This window comes from Nerophis ophidion, linkage group LG23 (genome assembly GCF_033978795.1).
Source record: "Nerophis ophidion isolate RoL-2023_Sa linkage group LG23, RoL_Noph_v1.0, whole genome shotgun sequence".
NCBI lineage: Eukaryota > Metazoa > Chordata > Actinopteri > Syngnathiformes > Syngnathidae > Nerophis > Nerophis ophidion.
Window position 1 is genome coordinate 22385997 of NC_084633.1, and position 18056 is coordinate 22404052.

At 42.8% G+C, this 18056-nt stretch overlaps 1 protein-coding gene across 4 annotated transcripts in view; it reads right to left on the bottom strand.

Annotated features, from left to right (window-relative positions):
• cep112 (centrosomal protein 112) overlaps positions 1–18056 on the bottom strand; it is a 406308-nt gene that overhangs the window by 320701 nt on the left and 67551 nt on the right. For all 4 annotated transcript variants that reach the window (XM_061885269.1, XM_061885270.1, XM_061885268.1 and 1 more), the window contains exons 9-10: positions 12317–12416; positions 2689–2807 (exon numbers count right to left, since the gene is read on the bottom strand). In XM_061885269.1, the coding sequence (XP_061741253.1) occupies positions 2689–2807; positions 12317–12416 (219 nt within the window). The remainder of the gene's footprint in view (positions 1–2688; positions 2808–12316; positions 12417–18056) is intronic.

Sequence of the window (18056 nt, forward strand, 5' to 3'; positions counted from 1 at the left end):
CATAAACATTTTTTTTTGTGCATATAATCATTATCTTAGAATTTCATGGCTGCAACACGTGACAAAGTAGTTGGGAAAGGGCATGTTCACCACTGTGTTACATCACCTTTTCTTTTAACAACACTCAATAAACGTTTGGGAACTGAGGAAACTAATTGTTGAAGCTTTGAAAGTGGAATTCTTTCCCATTCTTGTTTTATGTAGAGCTTCAGTCCTTCAACAGTCCGGGGCCTCTGAATAGATGCTACATCTAATATTTTGTATTTCTGACAGCCCAAATATGTTAACACAAAAGGACGGATTATTGGATGAGCTTTTTCACAGCCATTTCTGTGCATTTGTGCTACAGTTGCGATCAAAAGTTTACATACACGTGTAAAGAACATCATTTTATGGCTATCTTGAGTTTCCAATCATTTCTATAACTCTTATTTTTTTGTGATGTAGTGATTGGAGCACATACTTGTTGGTCACAATAAACATTCCTGAAGTTGTCTTCTTATATGAATGTATTATGTCTCTACTGAAAATGTGACTGGGTCAAAAGTATACATACAGCAATGTTCATATTTGCTTACATGTCCCTTTGGCAAGTTTACCTGCAATAAGGTACTTTTGGTAGTCATCCACAAGCTTCTGCTTACATTTTTGACCACTCCTCTTGAAAAAATTGGTGCAGTTCAGCGAATTTTGTTGGTTTTCTGACATGGACTTGTTTCTTCAGCATTGTCCACACATTTAAGTCTGGACTTTGGGAAGACCATTCTAAAACCTTCATTCTAGCCTGATTTAGCCATTCCTTTACCACTTTCGATGTGTGTTTGGGGTCAAGACCCAACCTTCGGGCTTGATGATTTTAGGTTGTCCTGAAGAATTTGGAGTTCATCCTCAATTTATATATTTCATTTTATTGGGAAAACTGACGGAGTATATTGTGAATACATTGAGAACAGGAAGTGAACAAAAGTTTTAGCAACTGTTATGTAAGAGAAAAGGGGTAGGATTAAATAAGCTCTGCTTCTTCCTACTCCTTTTCGAACATGTTGAAAAGAGAAACTGGAAATTGTGATATCATGTTTTATGCTTGCATGTTTGAAATAAACTCAAATTCAACTCAACTCATTTTTCATTGTCCCATTTACTCTCTGTAAAGCAGCAGTTCCATTGGCAGCAAAACAGGCCCAGGAGCATAATACCACCACCACCATGCTTGACGGTGGGAATGGTGTTCCTGGGATTAAAGGCCTCACCTTTTCTCCTCCAAACATATTCTGGGTATTGTGGCCAAACAGAGCCATCTGTGTTTCATCTGACATCACAAGGACAAAAATAAGACCTTCTGGAGGAAAGTTCTGTGGTCAGACGAAACAAAAATGGAGCTGTTTGGCCACAATACCCAGCAATATGTTTGGAGGAGAAAAAGTGAGGCCTTTAATCCCAGGAACACTATCCCTACCGTCAACCATAGTGGTGGTAGTATTATGCTCTGGGCCTGCTTTGCTGCCAATGGAACTGGTGCTTTACAGAGACTAAATGGGACAATGAAAAAGGAGGATTTGTTATGATCCGCTGCCCGGATCATATTATGATTTAGATTTTTGAGTCAGTTTGTGTTTCACACAACACTGACGACTTTGGTTACCAGTTCTGCTTTTGCTAGATTCCGCACTAGGCCTTGTTATTCCACTAGCTCCCATGCTAGCTCTTTTGTTTTGTCTTTTGTGCTATGAGTAAGTTTTTCTTTTTAATAGTTTGTTTTATTCTTAAATAAATCATTTACTCTTACTTTCACGCTGTGTCCGAGCCCGACTGCATCCTTGAGAGAACGACTCCGCTTCACAATGCGACCCGGTCGTTACAGGACTACCTCCACTTTCTTCAAGACAAACTAAAGTCATCAGCCCGGAGGTTGGGTCTTGGGCGCAGTTGGGTGTTCCAACAGGACAATGACCCTAAACACACATCAAAAATGGCAGAGGAATGGCTAAATTAAGGTTTTAGAATGGCTTTCCCAAAGTCCAGACTTAAATGTGTGGACAATGCTGAAGAAACAAGTCCAAGTCAGAAAACCAACAAATTTAGCTGAACTGCACCAATTTTGTCAAGAGGAGTGGTCAAAAATGTAAGCAGAAGCTTGTGGATGACTACCAAAAGCACCTTATTGCAGGTAAACTTGCCAAGGGACATGTAAGCAAATATGAACATTGCTGTATGTATACTTTTGACTTTTGCAGCCATAATCAATTCGTAAAAGAAGCAAACTTCATGAATGTTTTTTGTGACCAACAAGTATGTGCTCCAATCACAAGAAAATAAGAGTTGTAGAAATGATTGGAATCTCAAGACAGCCCTGACATGATGTTCTTTACAGGTGTTTGTAGACTTTTGATCGCGACTGTATATAAAAATGCAAAAACAGTCTGTCTTGATAAAACACGTAGCATGTGTTAAATAATTCTATTTGCATCTCCTCCTTCCACCGCTTTGTGTGTGCTAAGTGTGCACATGCTTTAATAACAGACATTTAGAGTTTGGCAAATATTCTTCTCCCCTTTAGATAGTTACTCAAAATCAGTTGGCAAAGTCCTGCTAGCTCGTGAGCCGACACAGATTCTACCTGCAAAAGTCTGCTCATCACATCAAAGCTCTCCTGCAATGGTAATCTGCCTTGGACATCTCACACTTTACCTTCCTCTCAAACTCAATTTTCAAAGCATCAGCACTCTGGTCGGTCATCTTCTTCAGCTCAGCAATCTGCGTGTCTTTGCTCTCGCAGATAACCTTGGATTCCTTCAGCATACTTTGAACTTTGGGGGAGAGCGTACAAAAACATGCACAAACAGTGCAGCAGTGAGCCTTGTGATGCAAAGAAACAACTATATGTCTGCTAATTGAAAAGAAAGATGCTGCACCCAGTGTCATATGTGCTTTGCATCAGATGCTTAAGAGGAACTGCACTTTTTGGGGATTTCTGCCTATTGTTCACAATCATTATGAGAGACAATAACACACGTTTTTTTTAGTTTTTTTTTAGGGTTTTTAAAGAGGGTTTTAAAGAGGATTTTAAAAAAGCGGTGGAAAATGTGGCTAGTGGGAGTCACCGTTGTAGCCTTCAAAGCACTGCAAGTATACATATAATGTAGTAACAGACACCTTCATAACAATATGGAATATGTACAATATACACACTGCAAGTATATACATATATATACCTACATATATATATATATATATATATATATATATATATATATATATATATATATATATATATATATATATATATATATATATATATATATATATATATATATATATATAATGTAGTAACAGACACCTTCATAAGAATATGCAGAGGTAGGTAGAGTAGCCAGAAATTGTACTCAAGTAAGAGCACAGTTACTTTAGAGATGTATTACTCAAGTAAAAGTAAGGAGTAGTCACCCAAATATTTACTTGAAAAAGTAAAAAGTATGTTGTGAAAAAACTACTCAAGTACTGAGTAACTGATGAGTAACCTGTTTATTTAATGATGACGGCAACAAGTAATGCACAAAAACAGAGCCAGGAATATATCTTAAGCAACTAAGACAATGACATAAATTAAATAATATATATTTGGTTTTACGCTGTATTGAAGTGAGGTGAAGTGAATTGTATTTATATAGCGCTTTTCTCTAGTGACTCAAAGCTCTTTACATAGTGAAACCCAATACCTAAGTTCCATTTAAAGCAGTGTGGGTGGCACTGGGAGCAGGTGGGTAAAGTGTCTTGCCCAAGGACACAACGGCAGTGACTAGGATGGCACAAGCGGGAATCGAACCTGCAACCCTCAAGTTGCTGGCACGGCCACTCTACCAACCGAGCTATGCCGGAAAAAAAATTTAAATTAATTTTACCTTTTTAAGCTCATTACACTATTGGCTAAGTTTTATATTGATAAATGTAAGTTTCTCAATCCCCGACCTGTTTTTTGTGCCTTTAAAAAAGATTTAGAACTCTACATTAAAACATTCTACCTCTAACAAGCAAAAAGCTGTGAAAACGATGATGCTGTGTTCCAAATCTAAGTTTTTTTACTGAGATTGAGTGAGCCTAAGGCTTTGCATTTTGTTTATTTTATATATATATATATATATATATATATATATATATATATATATATATATATATCCATCCATCCATCCATTTAATTTTTTTTTTGCATTCTATTTTAGTTACTTTGAATTTACAACTCCCTAGTGCTGTTTTGTACGGTTTTTATACTTACTTTGATTATTATTTTCAACTGTTTGTAAATGTTGAAATTTATGAATAAAGGTTTATTAAAAAAAAAAAGTAAGTGCAGTTAATCATGTGACGTCCTGGCTCTGTTTGATTGGTGAAACGGAGTCAAACGTCACCAGTGACTGCATTTGATTGGTGAAACGCAGGCATGTGATGGATCCTACTTTGAAGGTCTGTCTGACAAGCAAAACAATGAAAGCGTGCATTAACACATTGATAAAAATCAGTAGCGAGTAACGAGTGGAATGTACATAAATGGAGCGGAGTAAAAGTAGAATTTCTTCTCTATAAATATACTCAAGTAAAAGTAAAAGTAGGATGTATTAAAACTACTCTTAGAAGTAAGAATTTGTCCCAAAAGTTACTCAATGTAGCGTGTTACTACCAACCTCTGACAATATGTAATATGTACAATATACACACTGCAAGTATATATATCATGTAGTAACAGACACCTTCATAACAATATGTAATATGTACAATATACACACTGCAAGTATATATATCATGTAGTAACAGACACCTTCATAACAATATGTAATATGTACAATATACACACTGCAAGTATATATATCATGTAGTAACAGACACCTTCATAACAATATGTAATATGTACAATATACACACTGCAAGTATATATATCATGTAGTAACAGACACCTTCATAACAATATGTAATATGTACAATATACACACTGCAAGTATATATATCATGTAGTAACAGACACCTTCATAACAACAAGTAATATGTACAATATACACACTGCAAGTATATATATCATGTAGTAACAGACACCTTCATAACAATATGTAATATGTACAATATACACACTGCAAGTATATATATCATGTAGTAACAGACACCTTCATAACAATATGTAATATGTACAATATACACACTGCAAGTATATATATAATGTGTAACAGACACCTTCATAACAATATGTAATATGTACAATATACACACTGCAAGTATATATATCATGTAGTAACAGACACCTTCATAACAATATGTAATATGTACAATATACACACTGCAAGTATATATATCATGTAGTAACAGACACCTTCATAACAATATGTAATATGTACAATATACACACTGCAAGTATATATATCATGTAGTAACAGACACCTTCATAACAATATGTAATATGTACAATATACACACTGCAAGTATATATATCATGTAGTAACAGACACCTTCATAATAATATGTACAATATACAATATACACACTGCAAGTATATATATCATGTAGTAACAGACACCTTCATAACAATATGTAATATGTACAATATACACACTGCAAGTATATATATCATGTAGTAACAGACACCTTCATAACAATATGTAATATGTACAATATACACACTGCAAGTATATATATCATGTAGTAACAGACACCTTCATAACAATATGTAATATGTACAATATACACACTGCAAGTATATATATCATGTAGTAACAGACACCTTCATAACAATATGTAATATGTACAATATACACACTGCAAGTATATATATCATGTAGTAACAGACACCTTCATAACAATATGTAATATGTACAATATACACACTGCAAGTATATATATCATGTAGTAACAGACACCTTCATAACAATATGTAATATGTACAATATACACACTGCAAGTATATATATCATGTAGTAACAAAATTGTGACTGCTATTGAATAAAATTCCAACCTTTATCAGAAAATTGCACAAATCATTTTTTCTTGTAGAATTTGGTATTGTGTTTAGTAAAATGACAAATTGTATTTTAATACTCCCAAAATTCTAAGTTTTTCTTGGAAAATTGTGACCTTTTTCTTGTGAAATTCCAACTCATTTATCACAACAATCGTTTATATATTTGCATAGTATGTAAAAATTCTAAAGTTAATTATTATTTGCAAAAAAAAAATGTTTATGAGTTTGAACATGAAATATGTTGTCTTTGTAGCATATTCAACTGAATATGGCTTGAAAAGGATTTGCAAATCATTGTATTCTGTTTATATTTACATCTAACACAATTTCCCAACTCTTATGGAAACAGGGTTTGTACAACGAGCCACTTCTTGCAAAATAGAATGGAAAAACAATAAACCTTTTGTCGTCTTGTCTCTCGCAAGAATTGTTAACGATAGACAGAATTTAAAAAAAATGCAGTTCCCCTGTAAAGAGAAACACCCGAGCAGAAAACACAACACTGAAGCTAGCATTCTTTGAGTGATCACCCCAGCTGGAGAAGGTGACAGTGCACCCCAGGTGGAGAAGGTGACAGTGCACCCCAGGTGGAGAAGGTGACAGTGCACCCCGGCTGGAGAAGGTGACAGTGCACCCCAGGTGGAGAAGGTGACAGTGCACCCCAGCTGGAGAAGGTGACAGTGCACCCCAGCTGGAGAAGGTGACAGTGCACCCCAGGTGGAGAAGGTGACAGTGCACCCCAGGTGGAGAAGGTGACAGTGCACCCCAGGTGGAGAAGGTGACAGTGCACCCCAGGTGGAGAAGGTGACAGTGCACCCCAGGTGGAGAAGGTGACAGTGCACCCCAGCTGGAGAAGGTGACAGTGCACCCCAGGTGGAGAAGGTGACAGTGCACCCCAGCTGGAGAAGGTGACAGTGCACCCCAGCTGGAGAAGGTGACAGTGCACCCCAGCTGGAGAAGGTGACAGTGCACCCCAGGTGGAGAAGGTGACAGTGCACCCCAGCTGGAGAAGGTGACAGTGCACCCCAGCTGGAGAAGGTGACAGTGCACCCCAGCTGGAGAAGGTGACAGTGCACCCCAGGTGGAGAAGGTGACAGTGCACCCCAGCTGGAGAAGGTGACAGTGCACCCCAGCTGGAGAAGGTGACAGTGCACCCCAGCTGGAGAAGGTGACAGTGCACCCCAGCTGGAGAAGGTGACAGTGCACCCCAGGTGGAGAAGGTGACAGTGCACCCCAGGTGGAGAAGGTGACAGTGCACCCCAGGTGGAGAAGGTGACAGTGCACCCCAGCTGGAGAAGGTGACAGTGCACCCCAGCTGGAGAAGGTGACAGTGCACCCCAGGTGGAGAAGGTGACAGTGCACCCCAGCTGGAGAAGGTGACAGTGCACCCCAGGTGGAGAAGGTGACAGTGCACCCCAGGTGGAGAAGGTGACAGTGCACCCCAGCTGGAGAAGGTGACAGTGCACCCCAGCTGGAGAAGGTGACAGTGCAACCCCAGGTGGAGAAGGTGACAGTGCACCCCAGCTGGAGAAGGTGACAGTGCACCCCAGCTGGAGAAGGTGACAGTGCACCCCAGGTGGAGAAGGTGACAGTGCACCCCAGCTGGAGAAGGTGACAGTGCACCCCAGCTGGAGAAGGTGACAGTGCACCCCAGCTGGAGAAGGTGACAGTGCACCCCAGCTGGAGAAGGTGACAGTGCACCCCAGCTGGAGAAGGTGACAGTGCACCCCAGCTGGAGAAGGTGACAGTGCACCCCAGGTGGAGAAGGTGACAGTGCACCCCAGGTGGAGAAGGTGACAGTGCACCCCAGCTGGAGAAGGTGACAGTGCACCCCAGCTGGAGAAGGTGACAGTGCACCCCAGCTGGAGAAGGTGACAGTGCACCCCAGGTGGAGAAGGTGACAGTGCACCCCAGCTGGAGAAGGTGACAGTGCACCCCAGCTGGAGAAGGTGACAGTGCACCCCAGGTGGAGAAGGTGACAGTGCACCCCAGGTGGAGAAGGTGACAGTGCACCCCAGCTGGAGAAGGTGACAGTGCACCCCAGCTGGAGAAGGTGACAGTGCACCCCAGCTGGAGAAGGTGACAGTGCACCCCAGCTGGAGAAGGTGACAGTGCACCCCAGCTGGAGAAGGTGACAGTGCACCCCAGGTGGAGAAGGTGACAGTGCACCCCAGGTGGAGAAGGTGACAGTGCACCCCAGGTGGAGAAGGTGACAGTGCACCCCAGCTGGAGAAGGTGACAGTGCACCCCAGCTGGAGAAGGTGACAGTGCACCCCAGGTGGAGAAGGTGACAGTGCACCCCAGGTGGAGAAGGTGACAGTGCACCCCAGGTGGAGAAGGTGACAGTGCACCCCAGGTGGAGAAGGTGACAGTGCACCCCAGGTGGAGAAGGTGACAGTGCACCCCAGCTGGAGAAGGTGACAGTGCACCCCAGGTGGAGAAGGTGACAGTGCACCCCAGCTGGAGAAGGTGACAGTGCACCCCAGCTGGAGAAGGTGACAGTGCACCCCAGCTGGAGAAGGTGACAGTGCACCCCAGGTGGAGAAGGTGACAGTGCACCCCAGCTGGAGAAGGTGACAGTGCACCCCAGCTGGAGAAGGTGACAGTGCACCCCAGCTGGAGAAGGTGACAGTGCACCCCAGGTGGAGAAGGTGACAGTGCACCCCAGCTGGAGAAGGTGACAGTGCACCCCAGCTGGAGAAGGTGACAGTGCACCCCAGCTGGAGAAGGTGACAGTGCACCCCAGCTGGAGAAGGTGACAGTGCACCCCAGGTGGAGAAGGTGACAGTGCACCCCAGGTGGAGAAGGTGACAGTGCACCCCAGCTGGAGAAGGTGACAGTGCACCCCAGCTGGAGAAGGTGACAGTGCACCCCAGCTGGAGAAGGTGACAGTGCACCCCAGGTGGAGAAGGTGACAGTGCACCCCAGCTGGAGAAGGTGACAGTGCACCCCAGGTGGAGAAGGTGACAGTGCACCCCAGGTGGAGAAGGTGACAGTGCACCCCAGCTGGAGAAGGTGACAGTGCACCCCAGCTGGAGAAGGTGACAGTGCAACCCCAGGTGGAGAAGGTGACAGTGCACCCCAGCTGGAGAAGGTGACAGTGCACCCCAGCTGGAGAAGGTGACAGTGCACCCCAGGTGGAGAAGGTGACAGTGCACCCCAGCTGGAGAAGGTGACAGTGCACCCCAGCTGGAGAAGGTGACAGTGCACCCCAGCTGGAGAAGGTGACAGTGCACCCCAGCTGGAGAAGGTGACAGTGCACCCCAGCTGGAGAAGGTGACAGTGCACCCCAGCTGGAGAAGGTGACAGTGCACCCCAGGTGGAGAAGGTGACAGTGCACCCCAGGTGGAGAAGGTGACAGTGCACCCCAGCTGGAGAAGGTGACAGTGCACCCCAGCTGGAGAAGGTGACAGTGCACCCCAGCTGGAGAAGGTGACAGTGCACCCCAGGTGGAGAAGGTGACAGTGCACCCCAGCTGGAGAAGGTGACAGTGCACCCCAGCTGGAGAAGGTGACAGTGCACCCCAGGTGGAGAAGGTGACAGTGCACCCCAGGTGGAGAAGGTGACAGTGCACCCCAGGTGGAGAAGGTGACAGTGCACCCCAGCTGGAGAAGGTGACAGTGCACCCCAGCTGGAGAAGGTGACAGTGCACCCCAGCTGGAGAAGGTGACAGTGCACCCCAGCTGGAGAAGGTGACAGTGCACCCCAGGTGGAGAAGGTGACAGTGCACCCCAGCTGGAGAAGGTGACAGTGCACCCCAGCTGGAGAAGGTGACAGTGCACCCCAGGTGGAGAAGGTGACAGTGCACCCCAGCTGGAGAAGGTGACAGTGCACCCCAGGTGGAGAAGGTGACAGTGCACCCCAGGTGGAGAAGGTGACAGTGCACCCCAGGTGGAGAAGGTGACAGTGCACCCCAGCTGGAGAAGGTGACAGTGCACCCCAGGTGGAGAAGGTGACAGTGCACCCCAGCTGGAGAAGGTGACAGTGCACCCCAGCTGGAGAAGGTGACAGTGCACCCCAGCTGGAGAAGGTGACAGTGCAACCCAGCTGGAGAAGGTGACAGTGCACCCCAGCTGGAGAAGGTGACAGTGCACCCCAGCTGGAGAAGGTGACAGTGCACCCCAGCTGGAGAAGGTGACAGTGCACCCCAGCTGGAGAAGGTGACAGTGCACCCCAGGTGGAGAAGGTGACAGTGCACCCCAGGTGGAGAAGGTGACAGTGCACCCCAGCTGGAGAAGGTGACAGTGCACCCCAGCTGGAGAAGGTGACAGTGCACCCCAGCTGGAGAAGGTGACAGTGCACCCCAGGTGGAGAAGGTGACAGTGCACCCCAGCTGGAGAAGGTGACAGTGCACCCCAGCTGGAGAAGGTGACAGTGCACCCCAGGTGGAGAAGGTGACAGTGCACCCCAGGTGGAGAAGGTGACAGTGCACCCCAGGTGGAGAAGGTGACAGTGCACCCCAGCTGGAGAAGGTGACAGTGCACCCCAGCTGGAGAAGGTGACAGTGCACCCCAGCTGGAGAAGGTGACAGTGCACCCCAGCTGGAGAAGGTGACAGTGCACCCCAGGTGGAGAAGGTGACAGTGCACCCCAGCTGGAGAAGGTGACAGTGCACCCCAGCTGGAGAAGGTGACAGTGCACCCCAGGTGGAGAAGGTGACAGTGCACCCCAGCTGGAGAAGGTGACAGTGCACCCCAGGTGGAGAAGGTGACAGTGCACCCCAGGTGGAGAAGGTGACAGTGCACCCCAGGTGGAGAAGGTGACAGTGCACCCCAGCTGGAGAAGGTGACAGTGCACCCCAGGTGGAGAAGGTGACAGTGCACCCCAGCTGGAGAAGGTGACAGTGCACCCCAGGTGGAGAAGGTGACAGTGCACCCCAGGTGGAGAAGGTGACAGTGCACCCCAGGTGGAGAAGGTGACAGTGCACCCCAGCTGGAGAAGGTGACAGTGCACCCCAGCTGGAGAAGGTGACAGTGCACCCCAGCTGGAGAAGGTGACAGTGCACCCCAGGTGGAGAAGGTGACAGTGCACCCCAGCTGGAGAAGGTGACAGTGCACCCCAGGTGGAGAAGGTGACAGTGCACCCCAGGTGGAGAAGGTGACAGTGCACCCCAGGTGGAGAAGGTGACAGTGCACCCCAGGTGGAGAAGGTGACAGTGCACCCCAGCTGGAGAAGGTGACAGTGCACCCCAGCTGGAGAAGGTGACAGTGCACCCCAGCTGGAGAAGGTGACAGTGCACCCCAGCTGGAGAAGGTGACAGTGCACCCCAGCTGGAGAAGGTGACAGTGCACCCCAGGTGGAGAAGGTGACAGTGCACCCCAGGTGGAGAAGGTGACAGTGCACCCCAGCTGGAGAAGGTGACAGTGCACCCCAGCTGGAGAAGGTGACAGTGCACCCCAGCTGGAGAAGGTGACAGTGCACCCCAGCTGGAGAAGGTGACAGTGCACCCCAGCTGGAGAAGGTGACAGTGCACCCCAGCTGGAGAAGGTGACAGTGCACCCCAGGTGGAGAAGGTGACAGTGCACCCCAGCTGGAGAAGGTGACAGTGCACCCCAGCTGGAGAAGGTGACAGTGCACCCCAGCTGGAGAAGGTGACAGTGCACCCCAGCTGGAGAAGGTGACAGTGCACCCCAGCTGGAGAAGGTGACAGTGCACCCCAGGTGGAGAAGGTGACAGTGCACCCCAGCTGGAGAAGGTGACAGTGCACCCCAGCTGGAGAAGGTGACAGTGCACCCCAGCTGGAGAAGGTGACAGTGCACCCCAGCTGGAGAAGGTGACAGTGCACCCCAGCTGGAGAAGGTGACAGTGCACCCCAGCTGGAGAAGGTGACAGTGCACCCCAGGTGGAGAAGGTGACAGTGCACCCCAGCTGGAGAAGGTGACAGTGCACCCCAGGTGGAGAAGGTGACAGTGCACCCCAGGTGGAGAAGGTGACAGTGCACCCCAGGTGGAGAAGGTGACAGTGCACCCCAGCTGGAGAAGGTGACAGTGCACCCCAGGTGGAGAAGGTGACAGTGCACCCCAGCTGGAGAAGGTGACAGTGCACCCCAGGTGGAGAAGGTGACAGTGCACCCCAGGTGGAGAAGGTGACAGTGCACCCCAGGTGGAGAAGGTGACAGTGCACCCCAGCTGGAGAAGGTGACAGTGCACCCCAGGTGGAGAAGGTGACAGTGCACCCCAGGTGGAGAAGGTGACAGTGCACCCCAGGTGCAGAAGGTGACAGTGCACCAGGACATAATGCAGAGTTGTATCTTTGTGAGGGAGGTAGATGGAGTCTTCTTAGACATTACAATAAACATTCTTGCAGTAAACGCTCTCACCTTTCCTCTCCAGTTTGTGGATCATCTCCTCGGATTCCTGCTGCTGAGCCCGAAAAAGAGTTGTCGTCTCTTCAATCTCCGCATTCTTTCGTTCCAGAATCTGGTTTGGAGTAAACACAAACATTAATATACAGTAAACAGATATGAGTATTGCAACTTCTTGTGAATATAGGAGGTGAAAATGGATGAATATCCAGTATAGTTGTTGACAGCCTTGGCATTGTATGGTTTTTTTACTGCTACTTTACCACAATTGTTCAACAAAACAATTAATAGCAAATCAACTTGGGCGATGTCTACACTAACCCCAGTGTAATGTTCATATTGTTGTTACTCAACCAGCGTTTGTGGGTCTGATGGACCCACTGCATATTGTGGCTTTTAATGGCTCACAATCAAACACTTTTATGTTAAAATACTGAACAGATGTTTATTGGGATAAGGGTCAAATGTGCGAGAAATAGAGAGCTTACAGTGTTGACAAAAAATGTTGCAACAAATGTTTATTTGAACACCACACAAGGGTATGGTGTTCAAATAATTATTTAGACTAAGCCTTGTTTCAGCCACACTAAATCAGCGTTTAAAGTCCCTCTCCTTAGACAATTTCTTTAGATGGGTAAGTGCGCTGTTTATTTGTTGAATCTCCAGCTCTCAGCTTTGTATGGTCTCATCGATCGTTTACAAACTGAGTTCGGAGAGGAAGTGACGCCAGAAAGACCGCGCCCCACACAGGAAGTGACGTCAGGAAGATGGAGGCGAGTCATCCAGAAATCGCACATGAATACCTTAAGAGAAGCAAACGTGCGATTGCAGCTATTTGGGATACAACACATCTCAGACGGCAACATAGAAGATTTGGATCAGGCCTGGTGGGTTATGGTCGTCAACGAGTGTGTTTTGCAAGCTGAACGGCAAGAGAACTTTCCAACGTCCAGGTCAGCTGTGATTCTACTTAGTGAAAAACGTTGTCCATTTGTCGAAGGAGAGACAACAACAGACTACAAAAAACAGCAAATACATTTGGACTGGCAAAGCAGACTATTACCAGTTATTGTCCGCGATGTACTTACTGTATGTCGAGCGATTACTCAACGTCTAGTTTTGTACTCCATAACTATTGTGAAGCCATGAAGTGGTGGTCGGTGGTTGAGTCCATTCCTTAGGTGGATGCGCTGTAAATGAGTCAAATGGCACCTGAACACAGCATCTGTGCAGAGAAGCTGCTGACTACACTAACATGATGCCAGACATCTGTGTGTAATTAGTAGGTCAGGGGTCAGCAACCTTTTTGAAAGCAAGAGCTACTTCTTGGGTACTGATTCATGCCAAGGGCTACCAGTTTGATACACACTTCAATAAATTGCAAAAATAGCCTAGTTGCTCAATTTACCTTTAATAAATAAATCTATATATCTATAAAAAAAATGGGTATTTCTGTCTGTCATTCCGTCGTAATTTTTTTTTCCTTTTACGGAAGGTTTTTTGTAGGGAATAAATGATGAAAAAAACACTTAATTGAACGGTTTAAAAGAAGAGAAAACAGGAAAAAAATCCAAATCGAATTTTGAAACATGGTTTATCTTCAATTTCAACTCTTTAAAATTCAAAATTCAACCGAAAAAAAGAAGAGAAAAACTAACTAATTCGAATTTTTTTGAAAAAATGAAAAAAATCATTTATGGAATATCATTAGTAATTTTTCCTGATCAACATTAATTTTAGAATTTTGATGACATGTTTTAAATAGGTTAAAATCCAATCTGCACTTTGTTAGAATATATAACAAATTGGACCAAGCTATATTTATAACAAAGACAAATCATTATTTCTTCTAGATTTTCCAGAACAAAAATTGTAAAAGAAATTCAAAAGACTTTGAAATAAGATTTAAATTTGATTCTACAGATTTTCTACATTTGCCAGAATTATGTTTTTGAATTTTAATCATAAGTTTGAAGAAATATTTCACAAATATTCTTTGTCGAAAAAACGGAAGCTAAACTGAAGAATTAAATTAAAATGTATTTATTATTCTTTACAATAAAAAAAAATTAAAAATACTTGAACATTGTTTTAAATTGTCAGGAAAGAAGACGAAGGAATTTAAAAGGTAAAAAGGTATATGTGTTTAAAAATTCTAAAATCATTTTTAAGGTTGTATTGTTTCTCTCAAGTTGTCTTTCTGAAAGTTATAAGAAGCAAAGTAAAAAAATAAATGAATTTATTTCAACAAGTGAAAACCAAGTCTTTAAAATATTTTCTTGGATTTTCAAATTCTATTTGAGTTTTGTCTCTCTTAGAATTAAAAATGTCCAGCAAAGCGAGACCAGCTTGCTAGTAAATAAATACAATTTAAAAAATAGAGGCAGCTCACTGGTAAGTGCTGCTATTTGAGCTATTTTTAGAACAGGCCAGCGGGCGACTCATCTGGTCCTTACGGGCGACCTGGTGTTGGTGAGCCCTGTTATAATATCTTACTTTAACATACCAGGTACCTTCTATTTTAGCAAATAAATTTCCCCCAAAAGTGCGACATATATATGTTTTTTCCTTCTTTATTATGCATTTTCGGCCGGTGCCAAAAATACAGTAACTTGTATCAGTACAAAAGTACACGAAGCATGGCACGAAATTAATCATTTTTCAATTGTTAAAGGAGGGAAAATGTCAACATTTACATGACAAAATATGGGAATTTTTTCCATGGCCAGCGCTGCTATACATCATTGAAATGGGGCTAATTCAAGTGAAAGCTTCCATGAGGCTGGTCAGTATGCGCCCCTAAATCACTTCTCTTTGAAGCCATTAGATGGAAGACGAAGTCAAATAGGGAGGAAATGAAATTGGACATAAGTCACCATCTGTGTTTAATTAAAGAGAGGGAGGGAGAAGCTGGCTGTCATTCGCTCTCGTCAAACACCGAGTATTGGGCATCTTAAAGCAGAGTGCTCGGCCCCCCCTTCCCGGTTTTATGACTTTCTTCTGTCGCAGCAGAAGAAAGTCATACTTCAGACCTGACAGATACCAGGTGCTTGTTCTGATGGGCACTTCTTATGAAATGAACCTTTTTTTGAGGCTTTGAAGAAAAGATTGTTTGCAGCATGGACTTTCTTTTCATTAGCCAGCAAATGGAGATAACGAGCAATGACGGGTTGTGTCATGCAGTAGAAGTAATTGTCAAGAGGCGAGTCTGCAGACGTCACGGTCCAGTTGGCCCGTGTGGCAGAGCTTAAAAACAATACATCTTACTTCAAAAGAAGACAAAATGTTTGTTTTGCTTTAAAAGAAGATGGCTGCCAAGACTCTCTGCTCTCTTGTTGTGTTTTTCTTTATTTCTGCAGTATTTTGCTGCCCCCAGGTCTCTGGAATTCACGGGTGTCCAAAGTGCGGCCCGGGGGTTATTTTTTAAAAGCGTTAAGCACATTCTAAAAGTACCATTAAAACAATAAAAAAACAGAAAAAGTGCTATAAAAGAGTAAACTGGTGAAATATGACAATAAAATGTTGCAATGTTTGAATGAATGAATGGTTTATTTGGAGCCATGCAAACAAAACAAGAGAATGACATAAAAGACAAAAGAAATATATAAATACATTATTTTTACACCTACATTGAAAACATTACATGTGACTCATCTTTTGTAGATGTCAAGATTGGCTCAAAAAGGAGTGGGAAGAAGTCAACTTATTAGGTCCCACCCCTATACATATACTATATATATTTACAATATATAATACAATAATATATCAAATATAATTCAGTTCAGTGGTTCCTGCGTGGATGCTATATATTATCTATATATAATACATTTCAATTCACACACACTTACATATATACAATTTATATATATATATATATTTACTCTAATAACACAAAGCTACCATACAGGCTGTTATTTTCTTCAAAAAAAATTATTAATCAAAATCAATGTCACATTAAATATTCCACTTTGAGATATTTTGGGGGGAAATGTTGCATATTTTTTGTTTGCCATATAAAAAAAAAAGTAGTTTTTTTTCTAAAGAAGGGCCTAAAAGGAACAAACAAAAAACATAAACAACAATAAGTTATAATTGACAGATGGATCTGAAGTTCATATCAAGATGATTGTGTTTAAAGTAAACAGTAAAAAATTATATATATATATATATATGTATATATATATGTCTTGATTGGATTATCCAGAGAATAGTGCTCGATACCGTGGTAGAGCGCAATATGTAGGTGTGGGAAAAATCCCCAGACTACTTCATCTCTACAGAACTGTTTCATGAGGGGTTCCCTCAATCATCTCCTGATTGAGGGAACCCCTCATGAAACAGTTCTGTAGAGATGAAGTAGTCTTGTGATTTTTTCCCACACCTACATATATGTATATATACATACATGTATATATATATATATATATATATATATATATATATATATATATATATATATATATATATATAATTTATTTATTTTTATTTTTTTTATTTTTTAATGAATAGGACCCTTTTGGATCCCCAATAGTTTTAGTGCCATTTTTTTTGTGTTATTGCTAAAAAAATAATAAATTGAAATCAATGGTGTTATGTGTTGACATTTTTAAGGCTCCAATTATTCTATAATCTCAAATAGATAGATAGATAGATAGATAGATAGATAGATAGATAGATAGATAGATAGATGGATAGATGGATAGATGGATAGATGGATAGATGGATAGATGGATAGATGGATAGATGGATAGATGGATAGATGGATAGATGGATAGATGGATAGATAGATAGATAGATAGATAGATAGATAGATAGATGGGTAGATAGATAGATAGATAGATAGATAGATAGATAGATAGATAGATAGATAGATAGATAGATGGGTAGATAGTACTTTATTGATTCCTTCAGGAGAGTTCCTTTAGGAAAATTAAAACTCCAGCAGCAGTGTACAGAGTTGAGATCAATTTAAATAAAAGTGAAAAGTAAATAATGGGGGTTTAAATGGAAACAAAATAGAGAAATATTACAATAAGAATAAAAACTAAAAAGCAGCAATGGGAATAAAACTATCACAGTAAAATAAGAAAATAAGAAGAGAAAGTAGGCAGTAGTTACCATGTTATGAAAAAGTATTGCACTGTTAATGTTTTGCATCCCCTGTCATCCTATGTATATTTGTACACACACAGTTGTGGTCAAAATGATTCAACCCCCACGCAATTTTGGTGTTTTAGCAAGTTGGGACATTTATTCCGTATTTTGTTTATAGTCATATCAAATAAAGATGTGTCAATTAGACAAATGCAACTTCAATTGTAACACTGTATTTTACAAAATAGCAAAAAAAAAGACATTTTTCTTAATATCTCATTGCCAAAATGATTGAAGCCCCTAGTTCCATGCATCTTTAGTACTTAGTAGAACAGTAATGACATCCTTCAAAGTTCCATGCATCTTTAGTACTTAGTAGAACAGTAATGACATCCTTCAAAGTTCCATGCATCTTTAGTACTTAGTAGAACAGTAATGACATCCTTCAAAGTTCCATGCATCTTTAGTACTTAGTAGAACAGTAATGACATCATTCAAAGTTCCATGCATCTTTAGTACTTAGTAGAACAGTAATGACATCCTTCAAAGTTCCATGCATCTTTAGTACTTAGTAGAACAGTAATGACATCCTTCAAAGTTCCATGCATCTTTAGTACTTAGTAGAACAGTAATGACATCCTTCAAAGTTCCATGCATCTTT